This window comes from Neodiprion pinetum, chromosome 4 (assembly GCF_021155775.2).
Source record: "Neodiprion pinetum isolate iyNeoPine1 chromosome 4, iyNeoPine1.2, whole genome shotgun sequence".
Classification (NCBI taxonomy): Eukaryota; Metazoa; Arthropoda; class Insecta; order Hymenoptera; family Diprionidae; genus Neodiprion; species Neodiprion pinetum.
Window position 1 is genome coordinate 33,246,400 of NC_060235.2, and position 26,013 is coordinate 33,272,412.

The window sequence follows — 26,013 nt, forward strand, 5'->3', positions numbered from 1 at the left end:
GACAATTTTTTAAATCTTTCATTTTTTTCAAAGTTTTGTCTTGTAGTTCTTCTGTTTTGTAATAGTACAGTACGATTATTAATTAAATTAATAATAATAAATATTGTTTTCTTGTATGCATCATGTGATTGGATAACATTACAGATGAGACTAGCTGGTGATGACCTTCACGGCGCTACCTTTTTAACCTTGGGCTCTACATTATCATTATTCAACATTTTCTTATTAATTATTAATTAATTTATTTTACCTTATTTTCATTTCGCTTACTTATTTCAATGAGTTGCTTGGCAAAGGTGAACAATGGGTCACCGAACAATGTTTTTCCATGGGAAGCCCACTTCGAAGTGCATAACAAACGGTCTTCTCTTGTTTTTTTATTTTCTTTTTTTTTTAATTCTTAGTCTCTTCGAGAAAGAGTTTGTTTGGTAACGAACGATTATTAATTGAAAAATTACTCGCAATCTAATCATTTCAAAAGGCACAGGCAACTGAAATAATTAATGCCACATTTTAATCTAAACACATTTCCTTTTAGATCGAAATATTGTGATTTTCTTGTCACAAATTTCTAAGTATCATGTACAACTCTTCTAATATTTTATTTGCACGACGCAAGCTTAGTAAGATCGAAATACACTATACATGTGAACTCAAACGTAACTAGAACCAAAAATATGTTACACTCAATTTCGCCATGGCTTATACGAAGCGGTAGTTTATTTTTTCTTTAGAATTAGGTATTATTGAGTTTGGCCAAGTGCGTAAATCTTCTCAGTTTTCAGTTTGACTATATCAATTCACTCTTAGCTGCGGTGATCGATAATTTTATTCAGCATATGTACATTCCTTAATTTAATAACCTAGACGCAAAGTTGAAGCTATAGAGCGGCGGAAGTTTGAACTTGCAATTATAATAATTTGACTTCAGATTGGAATATTTTCTTTATCTACAACTACTGCCCGAGTATGTGATATTATGTATAACTTATTTGAAGAAAAATGCGCAATTCCCTATATAATAGAGTATAGGATTAAGTTGCCAATGCCTTCAAAAATTTTTAATATTCACATCCTACGATAATTATGTGACAACAAATCCGTAATAGATATAAATGGAGCAATTTTTGAACATAACGTAGCACTCGTTAGCTTTGAACACGAATTTTATACAGAACGTAATTAGCAAATTTCTTTTTATACGCGTTCAGGCTACGTTTAAAATTAAACGTCGTTCAGTTGCATAGTGGCAGATTTGAATTACTACACGAATTAGCAAGTGATACAATTGACCATTTTTAGGTGCCTGAATCCATAGTATCAATCCGTCACTGAATGTGACTATAACTGGGATACAAAAAAACCCATAAAAAAATATCGAAGCCAACAATTAGGACGATTCAATTTTCAAAAGAGGTAATCGTTTAAGAAAAAATACATTACTATTCACTGATCATTCTTGGGATCATGAGTTTGCACACGTAGCAGTTAGAAAATATTTACCTTACATCATGCACTGAAGATTACGGGGAAAGAATGCTGGATATCTCGATGGAAAAACGGGATTAGATTCTTCCACAGAATTATAAATACCATTGAAAACGGTAATTCTAAGATATTATCCAATTATCCGACGGTATCCCAATAACGTAGCCTCTAAAACGCGTAATAAAGCTTTCAATCACGAACTGTCATCATATTTCTCTATTATAAACGTTTATATTATTTAAGCTTCTATCCATAGATTGGCTGATCATATTAGATGATTACCGTAGGAACGGTATTAATTGGCGCACTAATCGATCCCTGTCTTAAATGAAACCACCACTCTTCCCTGCATAATACTCCACACCATTTGCTAATTTTATAAACAATGACCATAGTTAAAGTTGCCAACTTGGGAGAGTACATATACCAGCACCTAGCCGTCAGGGTAGCTGAGCTTTGAAATCGTTGGGCGATTCGTCCCTTGATATTATGCTCAGAGTTTAGCTTTTGCTTATTTTCATTATGCGTGTTATCGTTTACTTCGGTTGGGGTTCTGAGCCGTCAAACAATCATGCGGCACATACGGAGTACGAAAGTCAGCAGGGAAAACCATGCCGAACGAGCCAGTGAACTGCGAGATAATAAAATTCGCATAACTACCAACAACGTTCCAAATTGTACCGCTCTGTGCAACCAGTATAATCTGCAAAAAAAAATAACGGGTCTTTGTAATTGTCATGAACAAAAAGCACTTATCGAAGATTAAGCATATTCTTGAAGTTCCTGTACATTGCAATTACTTTCCAAGTGTTTCAGAACGTTTGAACTTGAACAATCAAGAATGCGATACTAGCGTAATGATATTCGAAAGAGTCCGGAAAAAGTCTCGGTCCAAAGTAAGCTCAATACGAGCCTCTTAACGGGGATTTAACTTACTTTGTAATATACGAACGAGCAGCGGGCAAAGTTTCTGGACTCTCTTTTAGAATGAAATGTCGAATCCCCAATATGTACTGTTCAAGGTAAGCTGGCCAATCGATTTGGCTAACGTCAAACATGAACGTTTGCTTATCTTCAGGACTAAGCTGTTGTCCTAATCTCCTGACATTGTCATCCCTAAAATTCCATTGCTGAGTGGTAAAGTACTCCAAGCACTGAGCAGCCTTGCCCAATTTGGCTTGAACTCGGACCATTATGGGCCTGGAACCTCTGAGCCGTGCCAGAAAATCCAAAATATGAGCAGGCAATGTATGCTGCAAGGTATTGCACACAGAGTTGATAACAACGGAACTTCGGCAACAGCCATCTGGATACCAAACAGCATCGTTAACAGGGTGTAATCTGCTGTACTTAAACGACAAGTCAACAAACTCTTTCCACGTTATAGGGTTTTGTTGTCCTGTACAGCAATTATACACTGTGATACTATCGGAACGATGTGTTGCAGTCTTCCAAGCGGCACAGATCATCAGATTTATTACTATGTCGACGGGTACCAAATCTGCGACTTTGTTTCCATGGCAGAGCATAGTTCTATTGATAGAAAAGGACGGTTTCATATTAGGATCTTGACAAAGTTCCTTAATCCTACGTAGCTACCAAAAATGAACACTTGTAACGTATTCAATAATTTCGAAGTATCAGCATTTCATTAATATTCAACATGTTAAAAACTTAAATAATACAAATACACGAGGTATAACTACGAGCGGAAATTGGAAATAAATAAAAAAAAAAAAAGCATTATGAGTAATTTCAATTGGTAATCTGGAGTCTGATTTTTATGAAAAATTAGATTCCTTAAATCATCATTACCTGAAGAAACCTTTTCCTGCTGCAGCAATAATTCCAGTTGGGCCGTTCCAATTGTCAACCCATCCTGCAACCGGCTCTCTAAACGAGGACAAAACGATCGAAGGTCTGACAATGGCGACTGGCAAAGAACCGCTTTCCCGAAGCAACATTCTTTCTGCTAAAGCTTTGGTGAACGTGTAAGTATTTGGACGTCCGGCTATAAGTCGAGGTGTTAACTCTTCCACCAACTTATCATCCATCCACTCTGTGCAGGCTATCACTTGTTCTGGTTCCTGCGGCGTCGCGTAAATCTCCTCCCCGACATCCTTGCGATCGCAGTTGCAGTATGCTGTTGATACGTGAATGACTGCCTATACACGGAAATGAAATACACGTGAATTGCTGTAAAGGTAAGAGTTTACAAATTGACATTCTTGTCTTCAAGTACAATTAAACTTTTCCTTCTAAGAATAAAATTGCCCATTGAATTATTTGGTTCAATGAATCAGGTTATTTTTGCATGTTACAAATGATCCATATAATATGGATTAAGGATAAAATGTGCTTCATTTACAAGTATTGATTTTTGTCAACTCGCTGTGTTTATACGGAAATTGCGAAACTTTCGTACATTACAAAAATTTGTAGGTGGCGAAAGGCAATTAGCATTAGCATAGTAATGTGATGTGCAAATTATCGCATTTTCATAATACTTGTTTATACCTGCTGGCAACAGATGTGAAAATTAAACTTCAATAGACCCTGTCCTTTGATATTCAGCTACAATTGAAAAGTTTTTGACCTGACTCAAGTCAATTTTCATTTGAATAATAAATTTGATGCTAATGCGAGGTTGTTTTGTCAATACAAATTTATATGCTCAATCAAGGGAAAGCTGACTGCCAGCATAAATTATCACGTTCATACAACGCTACCTTAAGACTATGTTAATTTGGTATTAAAGACACGGGTTGTCTGTGCGCCAACTCAGGTTCAGCAGCAGCGAGGGGTGGAAAGTAAAGTTCATTGAAACAGGGTGAAAGCTAGTTTTTACCGAAATTACAATCAAACTTTTAAACTGAATCCATTGAAAATCGAGAACACTTTCTATAAATATAATTACCTCGAGGTTTTGCATGCGGTGACAAAGTTGTATAAGACGTTTAGTTCCGAGCATGTTGATGGTTACAGACAGCTTGAGAGCCTCGTCGAATTTAACTGTCGCAGCTGAGTGAAAAACCACAGATACAAAGCGAATCAGAGTTGCCTGATCGCTCTCCGAGATGCCGAGTTCTGGTTCCGTTACATCTCCAGCCACTGGTATAATTTTAAATAATTCGTGTGGACAGTCTCGTCGAAGTTTTTCAAACAACTGCAAAAATACAGACAAAATATTATATTACAAAAAAAGAGTGAAAGAGAGATATCAAAAAAGACATTCGGTTCCTGCCATACTTTGCTCGCGTCTTCTTCGTCGCTGACTTTTATCGACAGAATCAATGCTTGCAGGATAAAGTTTTCATTGTGTTTTGAAACTTACCGGACCGTTAAGAAGTTCCTGCAGCCTTTGCTGAACGTCTTGTCCTTTCTTGGGCCTCATAAGCAAATAAATATTTTTGATACCGGAACAGGAGCGGAGGAGTTTTTCTACTAATACTTTTCCCATAAAGCCAGTACCCCCTGTAATAAATATCGATCTGTCCCGGTAGAAATCCTTTACGGAAGTATATTCGCCACCTGCCATTGTGGCCATTTCCCTGATTGACTAGATTACACGAGGTAAGAAAGCGATACTTGTAGATGGAAGATGCCTATCTTATCAGATAGTGCGTTCGATTGAAGACTCAAATGCGAAGACAGTTACTACACGACGTTGAAATATTAACTTTGGTATTACTCTTCCTGGTGCTCGGTGTTCCTGTTGAAACTTGCCTCATTTCGCGTTAGTGAAGATTTGTCTCCTAAAACAGAAATCAAAGAAATTTATAAGCACATAAAATGAAACAGATAAATATTGGTAGTTATTTGAATTCGAATGCAAATGCAAGAAAAAAAATTCTATTACCACATTAAAGGCATGAAGTTGTTGTTTTGATCTAAAAATATATTCTGTTCGTAACAGCTCTGAAATTATTTGTATAGTCAATAGTGTAGAGTGTTTAGCCAACGGTCAGAACGACATGGAAATAGAAAAAAAAAAAGAAGAAAAAAACCCAAAGTCAACAATGGATCCTATTTTCCGGTATATCTACTAATAAGCCATAAGTGAATTCAGCGAATCTTTCGGTCCTTACTCCCATTTTTGTAACGGGTATTCCGTATTGATCCTCAGTTCGCTAACGGAATGCTAATCTAGACAGACTCGTTCTTATTCGTCGTTCCTATGTACGATTACAATTTAGAAAAATAAATATACAGGTGACGATCTAAATCTAAATTCCAGCTATATGATTGCTGGCGAATAGTAGTGAAAATTATGAGAGCAAATAAATTGTCGAAATCCTCACTTTATAGCTTTGATAGCGTATCTTCGAATAACGATAAACAGTAAAATTAATAGTGCGAAACTGGCAGTCGTTACTGTTGACGATTGTTAATAAAAGTAGAAGAATCGTTATCACAGCCATCCGCGATTAAGAATGAATGGGTCCCACCGTCTAAAACAAAAGTTACATTCGCGTTCACTATCATTGGCGCAAATAACATCGCTGGATATTTTTTAAACGGTTTTACAGTTTTTTCTCATTTGCTACCTTTTAATTTACAATCAGACGATGGGCCCTATTCATCCTTACTAGCTATAAGTCAGTCCTTACCGATTGCGTTAGATATTTTCTATTTTGACTATTACCAAAGTCTATGCATGGGTTTGCAAAGAAGGATACAACAGGCGCATCCTACATGAACAAAAATAGATTAAATAAATTTTGGTTCTGATAATAACAGACAAAATAGAAAACATTTAACGGAGTCGGTAAGGACTGACTATAGCATCCCCTTAAGATCACGAGAGTCGCACAATCAGTTAGACGTGTATGTTTATCTGTGTATGTTTAGATACGTCAAATCTGGTAAGCATCCGCAGATCGGATGGAAACTGGTGTAAATCGTCCCTCGAAATGAATGTCCCGTGTGAATGAATCAAGCGGATTACGGTAGACGCGTTACACCCGCCGAATGACTTACGAAAATAAACAATTCGCGGACGAAAAACCGCGTTCGAAACGAGAATGATTACAGAATGTTGGAACTGATTAGGTGAACCAATCAAGTACCAACTGCGATTTCTTATCACGAGTATAAAGCACTTGTGCTTGGTCGATTTTCCGTTTCTACTTTCTTACTCTTTCGTTATTTGAGAAAAAAAAAAGAAAAAAAAAACTTATTCTCTCTTTCCGTTTTCGCAAATTGTTGACTAAGAACGTATGTGCGTTGTCATGAACCTACCTACTTTCCCCTGGCTCTCTTTATAAATTATATGTGTGTATATATATATATTCTGCACGCGGATAGGCACGTTACGCGTGACGCGAATCCACGCCGCGTGCGTTTCAATTCTGAAACTAGCTGTATGTACGTACGGACGATGCATTCTAAATACGTCCTCATCTTATTATACGTAAATACACCGTCTGTGAATACACAATGCATGTGACATATCAATAGCGCAACTTCCGCTGTCTTCAACGCCGTGACATAAATAAATAACCTCGTCGGTGATAAAATAAAAATATATGCTTCTTTTTCAAAATATCAAGATTATAAATATATTAAAAAATTAACTGCATAGCGGTGATTTCGGCTTTACCGTCTAGTTATATTCCTTGCTTCACCGAACGACAATTCTTCAACGCGCTCTATGTACTTAAAAATAAGCTGCCTGCGATAATTATACAAAATCGTTTCGACGTGACGAGTAGTTAAATTTTCTCTCGTTAAGAGAAAGTATATAATATGACTACATAAAAAAAAACAAAAAATTAAAATCGCCTTATTTGAAATATAAATTTCGTTACAAAGCGTCGTCGGCAAGCATATATTTAAAAATATTCCCAAAGATGAGAAAGTAAGGCGTCTCTCAAGGCAAGTGCAAGTATAACACAGCCATGTCACATCGTAATACAGGTATATCTATGTACTGTACGTTGTGCACATAATATGCAAGTAGGTATAACGGAAACACCCAAAACATAGAATAAAAAAAATGAGCCCTCCCCGGCACACACACACACACACACACACACACGCACGCCCGCGCGCACACGAATACGTATCACCATATAAGTATATGTATACGTGCAGAAGGGTAGTGGAGAGCAAAAAAGAGAGAGAAATAGTTAGGAAGCGAAAGAAAGAGAGATAGAGAGAGACACGAGGCACGCGAAGTACAATAGCGAAGAAGAATCGATATCTCAATTGAGAGATGCTGTAGCTGTTTGCAAGGCGGACTTTGCAGCAGCAGAGACTACGCGTATAGGTGTGAGCAAGATTCGGCGCGGCTCGTAGAACTAACGATTGCATCCAAAGAGGAAGGGTAAAATCGGTAAACAGGGTAGAGCGGAGCAACAAAAAAAAAGGACAAAGAAAAAAAAAAAGAACGCTATCGAAGAACCTTGAAAAGTGTAAAAAAAAAAAACAAAGAAAAAATAATTTGAAAAAAAAAAAAAACGAAGTCAACCAAAAATCAAAAATTAAACGTTCTAGTTTTTTTTTCTCTCACGCACGCATACACGCGGAACCGGCGGACTTGTACGCGTGTACACAGATGGCCAGGGTCAATGTAGCTCCTCCAATTCGAATGGAGATCATCGAATGAGGGGGGAAGGTGGGAGGGACCAACGGACAATGAGATTCTAGGTCACCGTCGCGGAGGCATCGAAGCAGGAGGATCGACACCGTTCCTCCGGGAGAACCCGTTATGTGAGCAGCGGTGACTCCGTTGCGGCTTAAACCGCAAGCGGAAAGGGGCGGATAGAGGGGATTCACCAGTGAATAGAACCGTGAACGTCGAGTGGACGGCGCATCGCGTCGCGACGCGTTGCATCCTCCGCGGGCGTTTGACGCAGGCTTTTCCGCATCCAGATTATCTGTTATAATACAAGCGTATGCATGCACGTACGTATAATCGTTTTCCTGCCACGCGATTGAACGCCGTGCGCGTCTAATATATGCATATTTACAATGTACATGTGCATCGTATTTCAAAATATGTGCAGAAGCCATCCCTCCGGTGGGTATTTCAAATTATACATACCTACGCATTCTCGACTGTGAAGCCAATTCCGAAACTGTTGTTTTATGTCGTTGACTTTTTTTTTCCTCACGGCATTTTTCGCTGTGCGTGTATGTACGATACGCATTGTGTATGTATCTCGCTAATTCTCGCATTTAAACGGTCACGGCCACGCGTCACCTCGTCACGCTTACATGTATCTGTAGACATATACATATGCCTACAAATACCGTGGACGTGTACGAATTACAGTTGTTTGTTTGTTTGTTTTTTTTACCCTCGCGGATGCACTGTACACTATTTGGGTGTTTTACATATAGAACCGTTATAAACGATTCAAACAATCCGGTGTTTGAATGAAAATATTTTACAAACCGGACATTGTTGTAAGCCGAGAGAGAAAGCAAAAATATTTGGGTCGTATTTTTCGCAGAAAACAAGAAAGAGAAAGAAAAAAAAAGAAACGGCGAAAAAGATTTACTTGAATTACATTTAAATTGGAAAATCAGAGTGAAATTCGATTCCTTGTAACATCCGCAATTGTAATTTTTTTGTATTACGTAAATGAAAAAATACAGACTGAATCTTAGGCGTCCGATGTACCGGAAACGGATGATTATCGTTACTGTGACGGTTGCTCACGATTATTTGATCTTCTCTTCTTTCTCTTCTATTCTAGTACACGCTTCTCTTATATCCTGACTACTTACGCCTGTACATACTATTATGCCTATAATAGGTGTATGTATACGGAGCGCGAGAGTTACGAAAGTTGTTGGTTTTGTTGTCTTGTCTTTTCCTTATTTTGTTTTTATTTTTTATTTTTATTTCGTTGTCTTTTCACTTGTAGCCTCAAACCGGTTCCTCGCGCTGTCAGTAGCTGTATCAAGCTGACTAAAATCACGGACACGTACTATTCGGTTTGGGAAGAGATAACTAAGGAAAGGGGTCACTGAGGAGAACTTTTTGAACTTTATACGGGTGGTCCTTGATACGGTCATTATCGAAATTTCTTACTTTCGTGTGCTGGAATATCTTGAAATATGTATGACAGTCTTAAGTTCTGCCCAAAAGCCTCCAAATTTTCCCATTTTAATGACATTCAAGATTTTTGGCACTTTACGGTTAATTTTTCTCCCCATGTGTCGCGTCAAGTAATCTGAAAGTTGACAAAATTTCTTACCTGTAACAGTACGTAAGGTAGATTTGCTTGAAAACGTTGAAGATTTTAAGGGATTGAAATTAACCGCGAAGTGCTAAAAGTCCTGTTTTATTCAAATGGGAAAATTTTGACGGAATTCTTAAAAAATTTTTACGAGATATTTTACACCATGGGAGCAACAAAATTTGAGAATGATCGTATTTAGAAGGTTAGTTCGCCAAAAGGTCCCCGTACGTTGAGTAATTATCAAATCACTATACTCGTAAACTATGAAGATTTATTAAAAAAGAAAAACCTATTCAGCTCCTCTTTGTTACAATTTTAGCGTTTGCCCTTTAAGAAAGATCTTCGTGTCCCAGAATCTGGTAGTAAAATTCCTAAAAGCTATCAATTTTCAACGACGGCATGAATGGAGTTTCATTTAAAACCTTACGCTCTAGCACCCACCACCCTCTACTTACAGGTACATAAGCATATTATTATACCAACATAGACGGTGCACCGCACCGCCGGTTCGTTCACGTCGAAATACCGGCGTCGCGACGCGGCGGGGTAAGGAATGGTAAGAAAAGGTAAAGAAAGGTAAGGAGTGGAATGGAAATGAATTAAGGATAGGGAACCCTGAGTTAAAATGCTGGGATGCATACACGACGCGTAGTTGGCTGAGCGATCGACGAGTTCACCTGGAAGATGTTCTCACAGTTTCTTCTTCTTGTTACTTGTCTTTTTTTTTTCTTTATCTTCATTTTTTTTGTTTTCCTTTTTTCACACAGAACGGACGCGTCATTCCGAAGATATTTCGGTCTTACTATATTCCTTACTCATCTTTTTAACCGCGATGTTTCATAGGCACTTTTACCCGAACGTATCCGGCCACGTCAGTGCGTAATATAGGTCAAGAGGATTTTCTTCCGTGTTATCTACGTTACAGGTGGCATCGTATCGTGATCTCTGTAGCCTAGGAATGCGGTGTGATAATCATATTCTCCACGAGGTGTAACTCATACATAATGGGGCGTTCCACGTCAAATTAACATCCCATGTACATCGTCCTCTTTGATTTTAACCATTTTTTAGTACGATGTTCATACCGACTCAAAAAGGTCGCGGAATTTTTATCATATATTTTTTTTTGGTACCGGTGAAATTTGAAAAAAATCGAAGAAACAACTCAGATTAGAAAAACTGAAAACTCGCAAAAAAAAAAAAAAAAAAGTAAATATTGAGATGGCGTTATCGTGTGCTGCTCAAAAATCACACTTTGAATCATAGAATCAGGGTGAATTTTTTAAGATTCAACGAACGGGCGTTTTTGTAATTGGTTTGGCAATTTTGTACAAATTTCACCAACGGCTGACGAAAATCTGAAAAAAATCCCTAGACCCTTTTGGGTTGGTAAGAACGTCTTATTAAAAAATGATCAAAATCGAAGGGGGTGACGGGGGTAAATGGGCTGCTAATTTTACGTGGAATGCCCCATATACATACTGCAATACGTAGGCAACGCACGGTCTGTCTGTATTTTAATGGAATATAAAGATATCTGATAGGAATGGGTCGTATTCGGATTCTCGACTTCGTACACATTATACTTTCGTATATAAGTCTACGCGTTACATAAATGACGTATTACGTGTATGCACGTTTGATTAGATTAAGCTTTGAGCTGGCAAAGAGGGATAAGATTCTGAGATTACGAATTAAATTACGTTAAATCGAGCTGCAGGCTAGGCATACATAGAATACACAAGTTATATTTGATTATAACAGTACTGAACTATAAATTGTAAGCGTTAAATGCCGCCTGTCCGACGTTTTTTTTTCTTTCTCTTTTTTTTTTTTTCTCTCTTCAACACCTATCAAATCGTTCGTCACATCGTAATATCGTGTATTTATGCATAATCATGGCAGACGTGTGTTCCTTATCGTAATACCCAATTCACGGAGGTTGTATGCGTTAAGAATATTTGTATGATAAATGATTGATCGTTATAAGACACGATTATGTATATCTATAAGCTGGTAAATTTTAGGCGGGATTGAAATTCCAAATTGGAAAAGCTCCGAAAGCGCCAAATTCCGTTTTTTTTTTTGGTGGCAAAACTTAAAGTAAAGAAACCCGACGCACAAAATTCCAAAGGGCATAACTCCGACAAGTGAAAGTTCCGAAAGTGCGAAAATGAGAAAATTTCAAGATCTAAAACATCGAAATTCCGAATGAAAGAAGATTTTTAGTTCTGAGAATTTCTGACTCGGTGAAATTTCACCGTTTTTATCTTTCTTTGGTTTGGATTTTTGGTATTTTTACGTTTGGAATGCCGGTCACTCTAACTTTCGGTTTTACTGACTTTTTACGCCCGCTCGTTGACTAAACTACGCTGTGCGAGTATATTTTAACTTTCGGAATTTTACTCTGTTGACACTTTATTGTTCGGAATTTCGCTCTATCGGAGCTTTAGTTTACGGAACATTGCCCGATCGTAACTTGAATGTTTTTAATCTTGCATTGCGGAAATTTGAGTCCTCGGCTTCCCGACCATTCGAAACTTTGTTGTTTCGTAAAAGTTAATATCTTTCCTTCAAGTTTCGACATTAAATAATTCGGAATTAGGCGCTTTCGGGACTTTTCAAATTCGGAACTTCCACCCCACCCCTTAATTTTTCGCTCCATCATATCAAATGTTATACTCTTTTTCCATTTCTCGAAGTAATACAACATCGTGGGTATAAAGCGAATTAATCTATGCTTGGAATTTGTTTAATGAATAGGCAACAGGATTTTCACACGAATAAGCAATTGCCGCAATATCAGGAAGTATAATTACACGTAATGTTATCCGTGCACTTTCATTACATTGTAATTATATACCGATTACAGTCTTCAATAACGTTTCAGTTTTTTTTTTTTACCATTTAAGGGTGGAAGTGAAGAGCCGGAAAACAATTGAAACTTTCAGTTTTTCGCGTACTTTATACATTATAAGGCTCTTGATGATACCGAGTTGTTATCTGTGTGCTGATACACAGCTGCGGATAATGATTCGTGCAAATGTTAAATTGACGCGTAAATTTTTTTTTTGTTTTTTAAATACTCAACCAATTTACATCCCGTCTACTAATTGCAGCATCAATTCGCATCAATTCTCTTCTATAAGCGATACGGCATGTGCTGAACAGTATATTCAATACGGAAATACCAACAAAGTTGTATATAGTTTTTCTTTCAAATAAAAAAATTGTCAATTTGCACGTTATCATATTGAAATAGAACGAAATTTACGTTCAGTGTCAAATGAATAATTTCAAACTCGCGGTGTAACGTAGTAATTCTATGTTATTCGAGTTGAGGCATTATATTTCAACACATAGTTTTTTTCATACCAACAGTATAACGCTAATTGTGCGTATCTATTATATAGACTCCACTTCACGAGTAGCTATATTTATTTCTATGTCAAATGTACCGTTAGTGTGCTAGATAAAAACTAAAACAAGCACAGAAGAAGGAAAAAAAAAAAAACAGGAATAAAAAATAAAAATTGTACGCAGAATATACGACTAGAGTTACAGGGATATAAAAGTTACGGAAGTGAGAAATTATCTACCGGTCTTCACTGCAAAATACTGATGTTAAAAATACCGAGTTGCCTTATTGATAAAATACGAGATACCTAAAAGTCGTGCAATTCAATGTCTTCTTAGAATTTAAGATAACTAGGATAACTCGGAATGTTTGCGCGATTAGTAGTTTCATATCGAACTTTGAGAAGCTGCATTACGCATCAATATCTAATGGCGAAAAGCATACACGAACGTAAAATATGTAGATATATACGCGTGGGTAAAACACTGCAGGTCAGTTATTTGCTCGATAGTATTGAGCTTCTTCGCTAATTGTTGACATTTTATCTTTAATCTGTATGCAAGTGAGGTGAATCAACTTTGTATATAAGTAAAATACGAATACATATAAAGTTATATAACGTGGATATACGAGGATCGCGCTCGACGAATGAGGCGATTAAACAGCGAGAGTGAATGAAGCGGAGGCAGAGGGAAAAAGAATTTGAAAAAAAAGGAGAAAAAACAAGAACCGAAAGAAGAGGAATAAAAAAGGGGAAAGAATCGTCAAAGGCGGTCGAGTCAGCTGACGACACTCTTGCGTTATAAACTATAATATATCTACGCGGTTACACCGAACTTTGCGCAAAACGAGAGACCCGGGAGTTCTAGGGGTAGCATTTGATAATAATGTAAAGATAAGTATTCAAAATTTCAAAAATTTTTACATAGTTTTAAGGAGTGTCATGAGTTTCCCTGTATATGCAGTATCGCACAGGTATGGAATTACTGCCTACCTTGATCGACGATCATTTGATCATGCTCGTTTAGTAATCTCGGGACGTCTGACAGGCAGACTTGTACGCCGGTATCAGTGACAGCTTCTAATTGAAAATTGATCTCTGTGTTGCAATCGATAGTATATATTTTTTTTTCACACAGTTGCGTATAAATTTTTCATATTATTATTACCATTATTGTTTCTTCGGAGTAATTTTATTGGAATTTAGACGCGTTGTCTGTCAGAGGTTCGATTTGGGCTCTAATCTTTGGGAATCGGAGTAACTTGTCGAATCTGTGAATACACATAGGGGGATTTGAATCCGGGTAAAAATTATAAATGACTAAGTCGAAATGAGTGACTAAGAATTTTTTCGGTAAACGAAATCAATCTTATCGTTTATACATACACGCGAGAAGCTTACACGTGTAGTTTCTCGAAAAACGACACGTGCAAATTACATCCGAATCGATTTAGCGATTCGCCTGAAGTTCTGCCTCCCCCCCAAAAAAATTAGACGAGTCTCACATGCGACATCTTCTTCCAACATTATTTTCAAACTTTTTTTATCCTGCCAGAACTTGTTTCCTAGGTGATTTTCAATATTTGTTCTTAATCCAACGTTTTGTGCGATGGCAAATGTATACGGCATTCCATTTACTAATGATCGTGTATCAAAACGAGTTTTATAGCCAAATAAACTGACATTTTTGATCCGATTTTTCTACGTACTTATACACAAGAATATTATCGCTATCGTACAAATGGTGAAGGCCCCGAGTAAAGTTAACGAGCTGCAATCGCTGTAACCAGAAAATGCTGTACTCGTGAGATATAAAGAATTATTAAATGAATATTCGGCCGCAGTAATTGGAAGATGAATATATATACATATATATGTATATACATGACCGAGTGTACGAAATTCGTTATCATCGGGAAATAATTATCGTACACTCAGTCACTGAGCGGTGAATCGTACTTTTCACCATTTATAATTCATCCTCTAAAACGCAGAAATAGGAAATTCCATGGGAAGTTGTTTTCATTTGTGTTATAAACGTGAAAAATTTCTCTGCTGATGCATACTACGATATAACGACAATTTTCAACCGTTTGCAAATGTGGGATTACACTTGTTGAATGAAAAAAAAAAAAAAAAAAAGAAAAGAAATCGATTTCTTTGCTTATATAATACATACGTGTAATGGAATAATGTTTGTTTAACCGACTTAGCGATTTTCTCCCCCCTTTATTACAAACGTACGGATATTAATTTATTATCCTTGATAAATAATGTTTCAAAAAGAGATGAAGTATATATATGGAAAGGGGAAGAGGGATGAGATTAATTTTAGAGTGAGAGAAAAAGAGTACAACACCTTTTGCGGAAAATAATCTGAATAAAAGGAAAAGAAAAATCCAATTCATTTTGACACCTTGTACTTTCGCCACGTATTATATACATTTAAAAGTTTAAGAGAAACTATACTAAGTAAGGATGACCTAAAACACGCGCGAATATTATACGTATAAATGTACACAGGCATGTGTTACATGCATATAGCGAAGCACCTTACGAACCTGAAAATATTACCCAGCTCTAAATTGATATAACGTTGTGTATGTAATATGCAGTGCAGTATAGAACAGAAATCGCGAACACGTGATATTTGACAATCGCGTCTGAAACGAGCGGCTAATGCGACGTTGGATAAGAAAATAAAGAAAGTTGGCCCCTGGTGGCTGCCGGTGCCCCAGCACGTAAAGGAGAACCCACTTTATTCGCGGATATCCCGTTCTTCGTCGTTCCTACGAGCTGTAAAGTCACACAACAACGGTGCATCGTGATCTCATTATCTTGTTTTACCTATTAATAGTATTATTACAGATTGTGTAACAAGGGTGAGAAGAGTCACGCATGCAGTTGTGGGAATCTCGATTTTATGGGGGAGAAAAGAAGACAAATAATAACATAAAATGCGCAAGACGAACGAAAAGGAGATTAAGAAATCACGTTCGATTGGTATTAAAGTCGCCGGCTGATGATCGCCTTATTTCATTAAACCATACGTACGGGCGTATATGCATACGTCGACTGAAAGTAGGATACTTTTTTCATTGCTGTATATTAGCGTACCGTAATATAGGTGAGTGTCCCAGTTTTATTCTCCAAACGATGGTAATAAAAAGAAGTGTCAAGAGCATGAGGAAACAAAATGATCGTTAATCGGGTTACGCTCACCTCAAATTTCTAAAAATGAAGAAATAATAGGCGTATGTATAACGGTGGGAAAGAGAGCGCTTGTTACACGCTGTGAAGTATTTTGGCGAATCAAGGGACGACGGTGATATTCGCGCACTTTGACGATAGTTGAGAGACACGCGACGATTCTCGCAACTTATCGTTAGGCTCCGAAAGCCGGAAGATGTAGGCGGCGTTCTGTGTCTGCGATATAGAAGCATGGAAGAAGCTGACGCGTCCGTCAGACAAAATGAGTTAATACCAGATCAAGTCGCTAATTAAGTTTTTAATTTTCAACGTTTCAACCATGAAATCTTCAGGTTGAACCAAGCGAAGAAATTTAGCATCCGCACTTTTCTCAACTTTTCGACAATATTAAAACTAATATCGCGGACGTTCGTTAATAAAAATACACTTGTTATCGCTTATCCGTAATAATTACGTGATAATTATAAGGGTTATAAAATAATTACGTGATAATCATAAGGGTTTTAAACGCTCGTTGTGCATGACGAATCGAATATTTCAGCCGAACTTTCGAAAATTTCTGCACTTTAGAATTGCATTTTTTTTTTTTGCAAGAAACGATTTCGTTTCGGTTTTGTATTAAAGGTACACTGCAGTGTTTAAGAGAGTTCATTTCCATCTTCTTATTTTCTTTCAATTCATTCATTTTTTTCAAGTTATCATACATTTCGGTGACTCGTTTGTCGGGATTAACTTTCCGCACGTTATCGTAAGTTAAGCCTGTCGATTCACTCACGCTTTCGTTCATTCGTTGATCGTGTATATACCAAAAACGATGACAGATATACGCGTGTTTGAAACCAACTGCAGCACACAATGGTTAAATTCACTGACGGATACGTGGTAGAGAAATGTAGGAAAGAATTGGAAAATGCATCTTACCTGCATATCCGGTGCAAAGGTGTCAACACGGAACGAACAACATATCTGATATCAAGTAATCCACGATTGAAACAGAAAACTGCAGATCATACTATACAGACGTATCCTGTATAATAAAACAGGTGTTTAGGATGCGGATATGTGTATATGATATATATATGATATATATATATATATATGCTTATGCTTTTCAACGGTTATGATTTGCAAATCGCTAAATCGATCGATACTATAAAGATAACGAAGAGCCGGCCACGAAACGAACTGAGCTTATGCTGGGCCCACCGCGGGTCTTATATATCACGAAAGACATCCCGGTGATGCGTTCTTTGTCGGCCATCGGCTCCCCCTCCTCTCTCTCCCTCTCTCTGAAACCTCCCCCACCCTCACACTCATTATACCGTCGCCCCGACGGTCTTATCCGTATCCCAAACGTGATACTGGACACCGAAAGACGAGGGTACATTTCCCGGGTGGATCTGAAATTTTGGGGCCCGATATTCTTCGCGTCTGTAAGAAGTTTACAATTAGTCCAAAAACTGCTGTGCTGCCGCCGGCGAGTATGTGTATTGTTACTTATTACTAGACAGTCGTCGTATATCGAGTATTTATGAAATTATATTACACACTGAGAGCAATTTTTAGCTTTAGTTACCGCTCACTCCTTAACTACTTCCACTTTTTACCAAAATCGAAAAATATAGTTCTAGGTAGAAAATGAAAATTAGTTTTCTAGCTGTTACCGGAAAGTCTAGTATCCGTTACTATTCTTTCTTGTTACGATCGCTGTTGCTATATTTTCTTGTAACTCTCGCGAAAATTTATTCCTTGTGCAACAATAAACTGTCGTTAAAGCCTTGTTTAACTACGAAAGTAGAGTAAACCGAAGAAACTAATTTTGCATTGCAATTACCAAAAAAGGATCGACGATAGCACAAAATGATTACGCGTACCTCGTTTTTCGTAATTCTAACAATATTCAAACACTGTTTTTAACGATACCTGTTTTACTCAATTTTTCTACTTACTGTAAGAAATGAAATTTTTCTCAGTGCAGGTATTATTGAATTACGAAGACTCGCTTTAAAAATGAAAAAGAGATGATAATAGAGATGCTTCATTTCAAAATCTAATAGATTCGTTAGATTTCGTTCTACGATAAACTAAACTGATTTAATTTTGGAGTAAACCGAAAATGTAGTTTTGACAAGTTTAAGTAGGCTAACAAGAAATAGTGGTTTGTGCCAAATTTTTTTTTGCAATTCAAGCAATATTTGAACGGTTATCGTAACGGTACCGATTTCGCTAGAATTTTTTGTTGACTTGTGTAGTGTTCTTTTACCGAGCACTCATTTTTTTCACCGTGCTTCACCATCTTTGTTGTTATTCCTCGTTTGATTGAAAGGGAATACTTGTAATAATTGTTTACGAAAAAAAAGTGAAGAAATTCATGACTTTCTGTATTTAAGCACTTTAAAAACTAAATAATTATTATCGATGATAGCGCTTCATATTAATGATGAAAATCGAAATATTGCATATGTGCAGACAGAAGTTTTATCGACCTCTTTGGATTTATTTTAATCAATACATCGTCCATCTTCTAATTTTTAGTACTCTATCGCTCGAAAAGAAAAAAAAAATAAGGTCAATGGCTTATAGGTAAAAGGATATTTCAGGATTTTGAGAAAATTTTCAATTTTGATGTTCAGGCTCAAAAATCCGTGAAAAATTAGCGTTAGCGCAAAAATATAAAAATTCGTTTTTCATCAAGTGCGACTCTTATTTTACCCTCAATTCGATATTTTTGAGATATATATGATATTCTGCGTAGTATCAATCAAGATCAAAACCTGAAATCATAGATTCGCTCCAAAACTTTTTGCGTTGTATAAAAGTACAGGTTGAAATATAGATTCCCCAATTTGAAAAACCCATATTCTGACGGTAACAAATGTCAAATTGGGCGAATGATAGGCCGCAAACCATGAAAAATGTTATTTCCTCTGAGAAATAATGAATGTTTTGTTTTTCGGCGAGTTTTTAACATTTAAGAGATAACAACAACAGTAGATTGTGCATCAAGGTGTCAAAGTAGTCCGTTTTACCTTTTTTACGAAAAAGACTTTGCCTCCACGATATACATGATACTTGTCGTAACGAAAGTGTTGTTATTCAGAAGTTTTTTTTTATGCTGTGTTGTGATGTTGTTTTTGTACTGTCAGAGAAACGACTACTTAACGCAGGTTAAAAAGGATGCGCAAACCATACTAGTGTTACATAAAACAAGCGGCTTTAGGCTGACCGTGAACCAGCCCTCGAACTTCCCGTTTTCACACCGCAGGTTCCAAGTTCACGTAACAAAAAAATATCAACATCCGATTCGAATTTCGAACTACAAATTAAAGATTCGTAATCGACGGTTAAAAATCCCTTGGATGCCATATTACATGAAAATATCACGATTTTTATCATTTTGAAACACTAAAGTGGATCCACCATTGTAAATTATGAAATTCTGACCTTGGATTCATAATCGGTGACCCAAAACACCTCCGCTTATTAATTTCTACCAAAATCCAAATAATTTTAGGTTTTTGGTTTCTGCCATATCGGATTCGCCATTTTGGATATTGCAAATCTGATCTCAGATTCGTGATCAGCGATATCAAAAACCTTGCGAAACTTCTCATCTCGAAACGTTGAGATGTAGTGATTATTCAACTTTTCATTTTCGGGGTAATTACAATAAATTCCTTTTGTTCACTGAAAACAAAGAAACGGGAATTTTAAAATATACTTTAAACAAACGCAAAAGTTGTCCGATAACTCGCCAGTCTGTGACAAGATTGAGTACAATATAACTTTCGAAGCGAGCTGTAAATAAGAAACCGCAACTTTGATCTTTGGATATACTTTCCAGACAAAAATCTTTGTATCAAAGTTCCAAGTTTCTAAAAACTGAACTGAATTCTCAAGAATTGCAGCCCGAAAAGTTACGTGACACTTTACTCGATCGCTACGTGATACCTTAAACTTTTCGATTCTTCACCAGGATAATATCCAATTGTATAAATACAATTTCTACGCTGACGTGTGACTCATCACGTAATGATAAGTCTTAATTTCGCACTAATCGTCGCAGAATCTCTTTCGTGCAATTTTCGGTGTTAATAAGCAGGATGAAAAGCTTCTTATATACATGTACATTATACACGGGAAAATTCGATCTGATTCACGCGTTCTGTCATTAGTCGTTCTTTGACTCGTCCTTTTTCATTTCATCGAGTCGAATATTCCGTGCAGGAAGAATTAGAATCGGGGAAATTTGAAAGAAAAATAAAACCGCCACCACCACCACCAACGATAATGCACTTTGATGAATATTTTCCGCTTTCCGCAGCTTTCGGCTCTCATTTCAATCAACGCCCTTATCTCCGCTCGCAGAATCTCTTTTGCGCAATTTGTATGATATAAGGAAAGAAGTTTGCAGATGAGAGGTAAAGATTCCGCTTTCGAATATATATATATTAACCTGAAAAAAATTTTTAGGGGTTGCCATGGTGGAGAATCGCAAATAAATTTTTTCTGTAGATTGCGCTCAGTTGATTTTTCACTTTCATACATTTCTTTAAATTTATGAAGTGTAATGAAAAATTTTTTTTTATCGCTTACATCAAACATAATATCTATCTACGTCAAATAGAAGACCCACACTTGTAATATTAAGTCTCCAGCTGATGTTTGAGAAGCGTATCTGACGACATTTTCATTATCAATTCAATCTCGTAAAATAGTTTTAATTTAACATGAACTTTTAATTTTGGAGAACAAGATTCCCGGATGATATATTGTTGTGCTACGGATCGTGATCTTTGCGTTGAATATAAATGTCAGGAAAGAAATAACATTTGAAGTGCTACAACGCGTTTCGTCACAGATTCAAAAAAATGTGAAAAAAATGATAAACCAAATGAGCGCGACGTTCCACATAACGTGGAACGCTAATCTTTTCACAGAATCTTTCTTTTAACTTAAACAAATTTTTTAGAGGGTGCCACGGTGGAAATTCGTAAATTATTTTTTTATAAATCACCTTAATATATATATATGTATATTATAAATATATATATATATTATCGTTATATCGAAACTCTGTAGGCTCCGTTGGTGGTGCAGGTATAATAATACGTGCCTCAACGGCGAGATCGATATTCGTTATTACAACCGCAGCTAAGAGCCAAAAAGTTTACTGCTGGAGCCGGAGCTAGGCGACTTTGAACGGCTTACGGATACGGTCGGCTGGTGCTGCGGTCTAGATACCGCTTACCTACATCTCGGTCCCATTACACGGAGTTAGGGATTACTTGGTGAAACCCTCTCACAGCCCGAGATCTCTAGGATCTAGACGTCCTTCCTACTGTCCTTACACCGACTAGACCCGAATTTCTACCTATATCCTCCCCAAAAAACTCGCTAATTCTTCTCGCAAAGTCCCGTATTAAAATGCATCGCGGATGTCGCGAGACCAGAGTGATTGTACAACATTTGAAGTTTGATCAATACGAAGAGAATTATTTCTGCAGATTCACAATTAGCAATAACAAAGTTTAGGCCTTATTAATGAATTTGTTACAGCTTATCGCCCGAGTAAGCGAAAGAATTAAGCGAATCGATTTTCCAGCAAATTGACGCAGTTTTCATTAAATTCAACGAGTAGGTATATAACATTCCTCTGCTTTCAATAATGCCACGTACGGTCTCAAACGAATATCGAACCGAGAGTCAAATACTCGTTGATAAATGGAATCTTTTCATCACACCTTCAGCGTATTTGCGTTTAGCTGAGAAATTATGATTTGCAATTAATCCTGATGACTGCCGTTCAAGTGGAACGAGTTTTAAAAAGCCTGAGCCTCCGGTAACGTCACCGACTTTCGGTCGTTGGTCTAAATAAACATCAGGAATGACGTCGAGCCCCTTGGAGATTCGAATGTAATAAATATATATTCTTGCATAACCGTAGAAGGCCCGAGTCAAGACATCGGTAGCAATATTCCATGAGTTATTAATAGAACTCACCAACTTTCCCCGCAGTTTACAATCAGATAATAATTGCGTTATCTTGCGCGGATGCGGCATGCGAACTCCGGGATGACGCTTTTCCGTTCGATTGTTCAACGGCGTGCAGGTTTCAACAATAAACACGTGCGCGAGTGTGTGAAAACGACGATCTCCATCGTGGGAGGAAAAGAAAAGAAAAGGAAACCGCGTGCGCGTATTACGAAACAGCATGTATTTATAATCACGTATAATGGTGATATAGGCATACATAGATGAGTTGATGTTCGTTGCCATGGCGAATTTTATCAAGATTTGAATTCTTTGGCTACGGTCAAAGATAGAGGGATGCACATTTGGCATTAAATTCTGTCAGGTTTATAAATCGATTGCCTGGTATGCGAGGAGGAATTCATGGAACGTCGTACGGAATAAATTGAATGCTAAATGTGTATCCGTCTATCTTTGACCGTCTGCAACGAATTCAAATCTTCGTGATGCAGGTATAACTGTCATAAGTGTGAGATATAAAGGAAATGACGAACCAGCTTCTCACATCAGTTTCAAACGATCGGGATAAAGTTCGTAATGTTATTGCATGAGTTATGCATCTTAATTTAAAAACGTTCGTTTGGTACATCGCTACTTTGATATTGCCTGAAATTAAAACAAACTCATATTTCGCAAATTCGACTACATATTTCTACAAAGTTATTCCGAGGCTGAAAAAAATTTCCGATCAATTTTTAATTCAACGTTTCGTTACGTTACAAATTAACTTGACTACGTATTAAACTAAGGGGCCGTTCAAGTGTTAGATAACGCTAAAACAGGGATAGGCCATTCAAAGAAACGTCATGAAATGTTACCCTACAGTAGTAGACACTCCGGGCAAACGTTAGCTAACATTGGAAATTCGAAGCGCGTGCTCAAAGCCAACACGCCACATGTTTGAGAATAGTAAAAAAATTTCTTTAAGAGACGGCGTTAATAATGCATGAATCGTTCAGTAATGACATCTTAGCAAATGTAATGTTTATTGCATGTATTTAAGAAAAAAGACAATACGTAATGTATTTAAGAAAAAAGACAATACGTAATGTATTTAATACACAATGAATAATGAATTCACGTTTTACTGACCGCGCTGACGTGTATTAATAATTAATAATACCCGATATTTAATAAAGTAGGAATAAATTGATCAGGATGTGACTATAAATGGTATTTCTGCCATTCCGATCAGGTAACTAATCGATTTACCAATAAACTTTTCAAAGAGCGTTGGCTAACGTTAAAAAACAGTAGCGGGCAACACCAGAAAACGTTACCAATCGTTATCACTAGGGTTGGGGATGGAAAAATTTGTAAAAAATGCGTTAGCTAATACTCGAACTGCCCCTAACTCGAGTCTAATGACTTTAAATCGCCTCTTGGTATCGAGCCGAAGCCTTCAAGGCGTTGAACCGCGTTACACAGACACGGCTGAACAGGTGAGCCAAGACTGCAGTTGCGATTATGCGACAAAGCTGCACAGGTGCAGGTATCCGAATGCACGCGGTGCAACACTACGCGCTTGCAAGGCTTCCCCGCGGACTTTCGTCGCCATCTTTCTCCTCCTTTTCCTTTAATCGCATTCGCATGACACTTGCCTCGCAGCGCACAAGGCGCTGATATAATTATTTATCTTTTCGGCCGCCACACGCACGCTGTCGGTTCGGAACCGCAGCTTCCCGCCGCGGTGATTACATCATGGGAACCAACCAGCATTATTGCTCGCTCGTGCATGCATCAGCGTCGCTGTAGGTATAAGGTAAGAGAGGCGAGCATCGGCACGATTTACAATTAGTCCAAAGCAACGTCATTAAACGGAGGATGAAAGTCGGCCGGCAAGAGTTTACTCATACTTATACAGGTGCACACGTATGTATAAACGGACCGCAATCTCTTCCGGAGGAAAGCGGAGGAAAATTATGCATGTGCGGCGGTAGCGGTATCTCACACCATGCTTTATGTCGACCACTATGCGGTATATTCAAAGAATACCTCATGGAGGGACGGAGGAAGTAAATTCAAAAAAGGCTAGAGAAAAAAAAATGGCAAAGAACCTACGATCGCGCACATGCGTGTCGGTCGAATGGTCGTAAAAAGGTTATTCAAGTTTCACTGTACTACTCTACATTGACGAATTAGTTCAGGCGAGGTTAATTGTGTGAACGTGGTAAAGCAAATTCGTGCAAAACTTCATATCGTACGGTATAATACGTGTACAGGATGATATTATACGAATAGAAATTTTTCAGAGGTCTCTGCAGTGGGATAAAACAACCAGTCACTTGTGAGTTGGCACCGTTTGTTGGAATGCCTTGGCGTCTAGGAATATCGCGTGCGTGAAAAGCGAGAGAAAGAAAGAGAGAGAAAAATATAGATTCATTCGGAAATCGTTGCGTCGTTGTTTTACACGGCGGCTCGATCATTTTCGTCTCGGTTATGTGTATAATTGTTTTGTTTCACATGGCGACAAAAACCTAATGACAATTAGATAAAAAAAAAAAACCTAAAAAAAAAAAAAAGAAGCACGATCGAACGGGGAAGAAGTTCCGCCGCAAAGGCGTCGGATGCGACGGTCCGTGGGAAAGGGGGGTGGAGGGGGTGTAGAAAAAGAGGAGAAAGAAGGAAAGCGATGTACGTTGCGGACGTTTTTGACGTGTGGTTTTAAATTCGAACATGGGTTGTATAATCGAGGAGCACTTCCGGGGCGGGCAGGTCGAGTGACGTAATTATTAAAGTCCGAGGAGCAGAGTCCGCAACGAAAGGGGGATGGGATCGTCCGCAGTGGGCGGTGGTGCACCACTAGCAGACAACCCGAGGCCGCGAGTTCCGTGTCGCCGCACCAAGTTGCGAACGCCACCCTCGGCGCCGCAGGGGGTTGTAAAAAAAAATAGGGCATTTACGGGAGTCGGTCGGCGGATTACGGTAATAGAACGAACGGGTGCATCGTTAGAGGAACGGAGACTGTCCGGGAGAGGAGACTCGGCGGCGGGTCGCGTAGGCGCGGCTCGACCACCGAAACTCCGGACGTAAATGAATCTACGCACGTACCTAGTCCGCAAAACGCCGATTCCTGGCCGTACGGGCCCTCTTTCACCTCCAGCCAACCCCGGCTACACACCTTTAACACAGAATCGAGGTTTTCACGCTCTTTCTCGGCTTTTCCTCGGGTCCCCGTCGCACGCCAACCGAGTCCGCCATCTTGGGACAACTGCCAAAACAACACGCACCCTGGCGGCGCGGCGCCACGATCAATTTTCAACCTACCGTCCTCGTCGATCCGTCGACGACGGATTCCGCGATGCTAAACCGCGGCAAGGCCTGCGCTGCAACACCCAACGCCGCCACCCTCTCTTCGCCCTCCCTCACGATCGTTGCACGCAAGCTCTCCACCCTTGGGCCAAGGAATACGGTGGTACCTAGAAAGGAGTCGCCGCTCTTGCCACTGGGGCGGCAAATCTTGCCTCTGGCACTGTATTTCAAACCGCGTTACACGGTCGGAGGGTATTCTTTCGTTTCTTGTTTTTAAATCGCAATAGGTTTACCGCGCATGTACACTGCTGGGTAAAGTGCTTCGATAGATCCATTTAAAATGAGAAATGGAAAAGGATTTGAAAAACGTCAACTGAAATGGATGTTTGAGAACATTTCAAATGTTAAATGCAAAATGCCATTTACATTTTTAATGCCTATTTTAGATGAAACCATTTAAAATATTACCCGGCAGT

General features: G+C 38.2%; 2 protein-coding genes across 5 annotated transcripts in view; one reads left to right on the forward strand and one right to left on the reverse strand.

Moving 5' to 3' along the window:
* On the reverse strand, nt 1-25,591 carry LOC124217057 (fatty acyl-CoA reductase 1). 4 transcript variants are annotated; one of them, XM_046622305.2, is made up of 6 exons: nt 25,407-25,591; nt 4,823-5,243; nt 4,406-4,654; nt 3,304-3,653; nt 2,425-3,021; nt 1-2,191 (listed from the first exon to the last, which is right to left on the reverse strand). In XM_046622305.2, exons 2-6 carry the CDS (start codon nt 5,033-5,035, stop codon nt 2,050-2,052), a joined length of 1,551 nt encoding a protein of 516 aa, XP_046478261.1. In that variant the 5' UTR covers nt 5,036-5,243; nt 25,407-25,591; the 3' UTR covers nt 1-2,049. The 4 variants fall into 4 exon arrangements, with proteins under 4 accessions (XP_046478261.1, XP_046478258.1, XP_046478260.1 ...); XM_046622302.2 differs by having other exon boundaries at nt 25,337-25,591; XM_046622304.2 differs by lacking the exon at nt 25,407-25,591 and adding an exon at nt 17,174-17,433.
* The window catches only part of LOC124217059 (putative fatty acyl-CoA reductase CG5065), a 41,632-nt gene continuing 19,220 nt past the window's right edge, over nt 3,602-26,013 (forward strand). The window contains exon 1 of the mRNA XM_046622311.2: nt 3,602-3,692. The gene's annotated coding sequence lies outside the window, so the exon portion shown is untranslated. The remainder of the gene's footprint in view (nt 3,693-26,013) is intronic.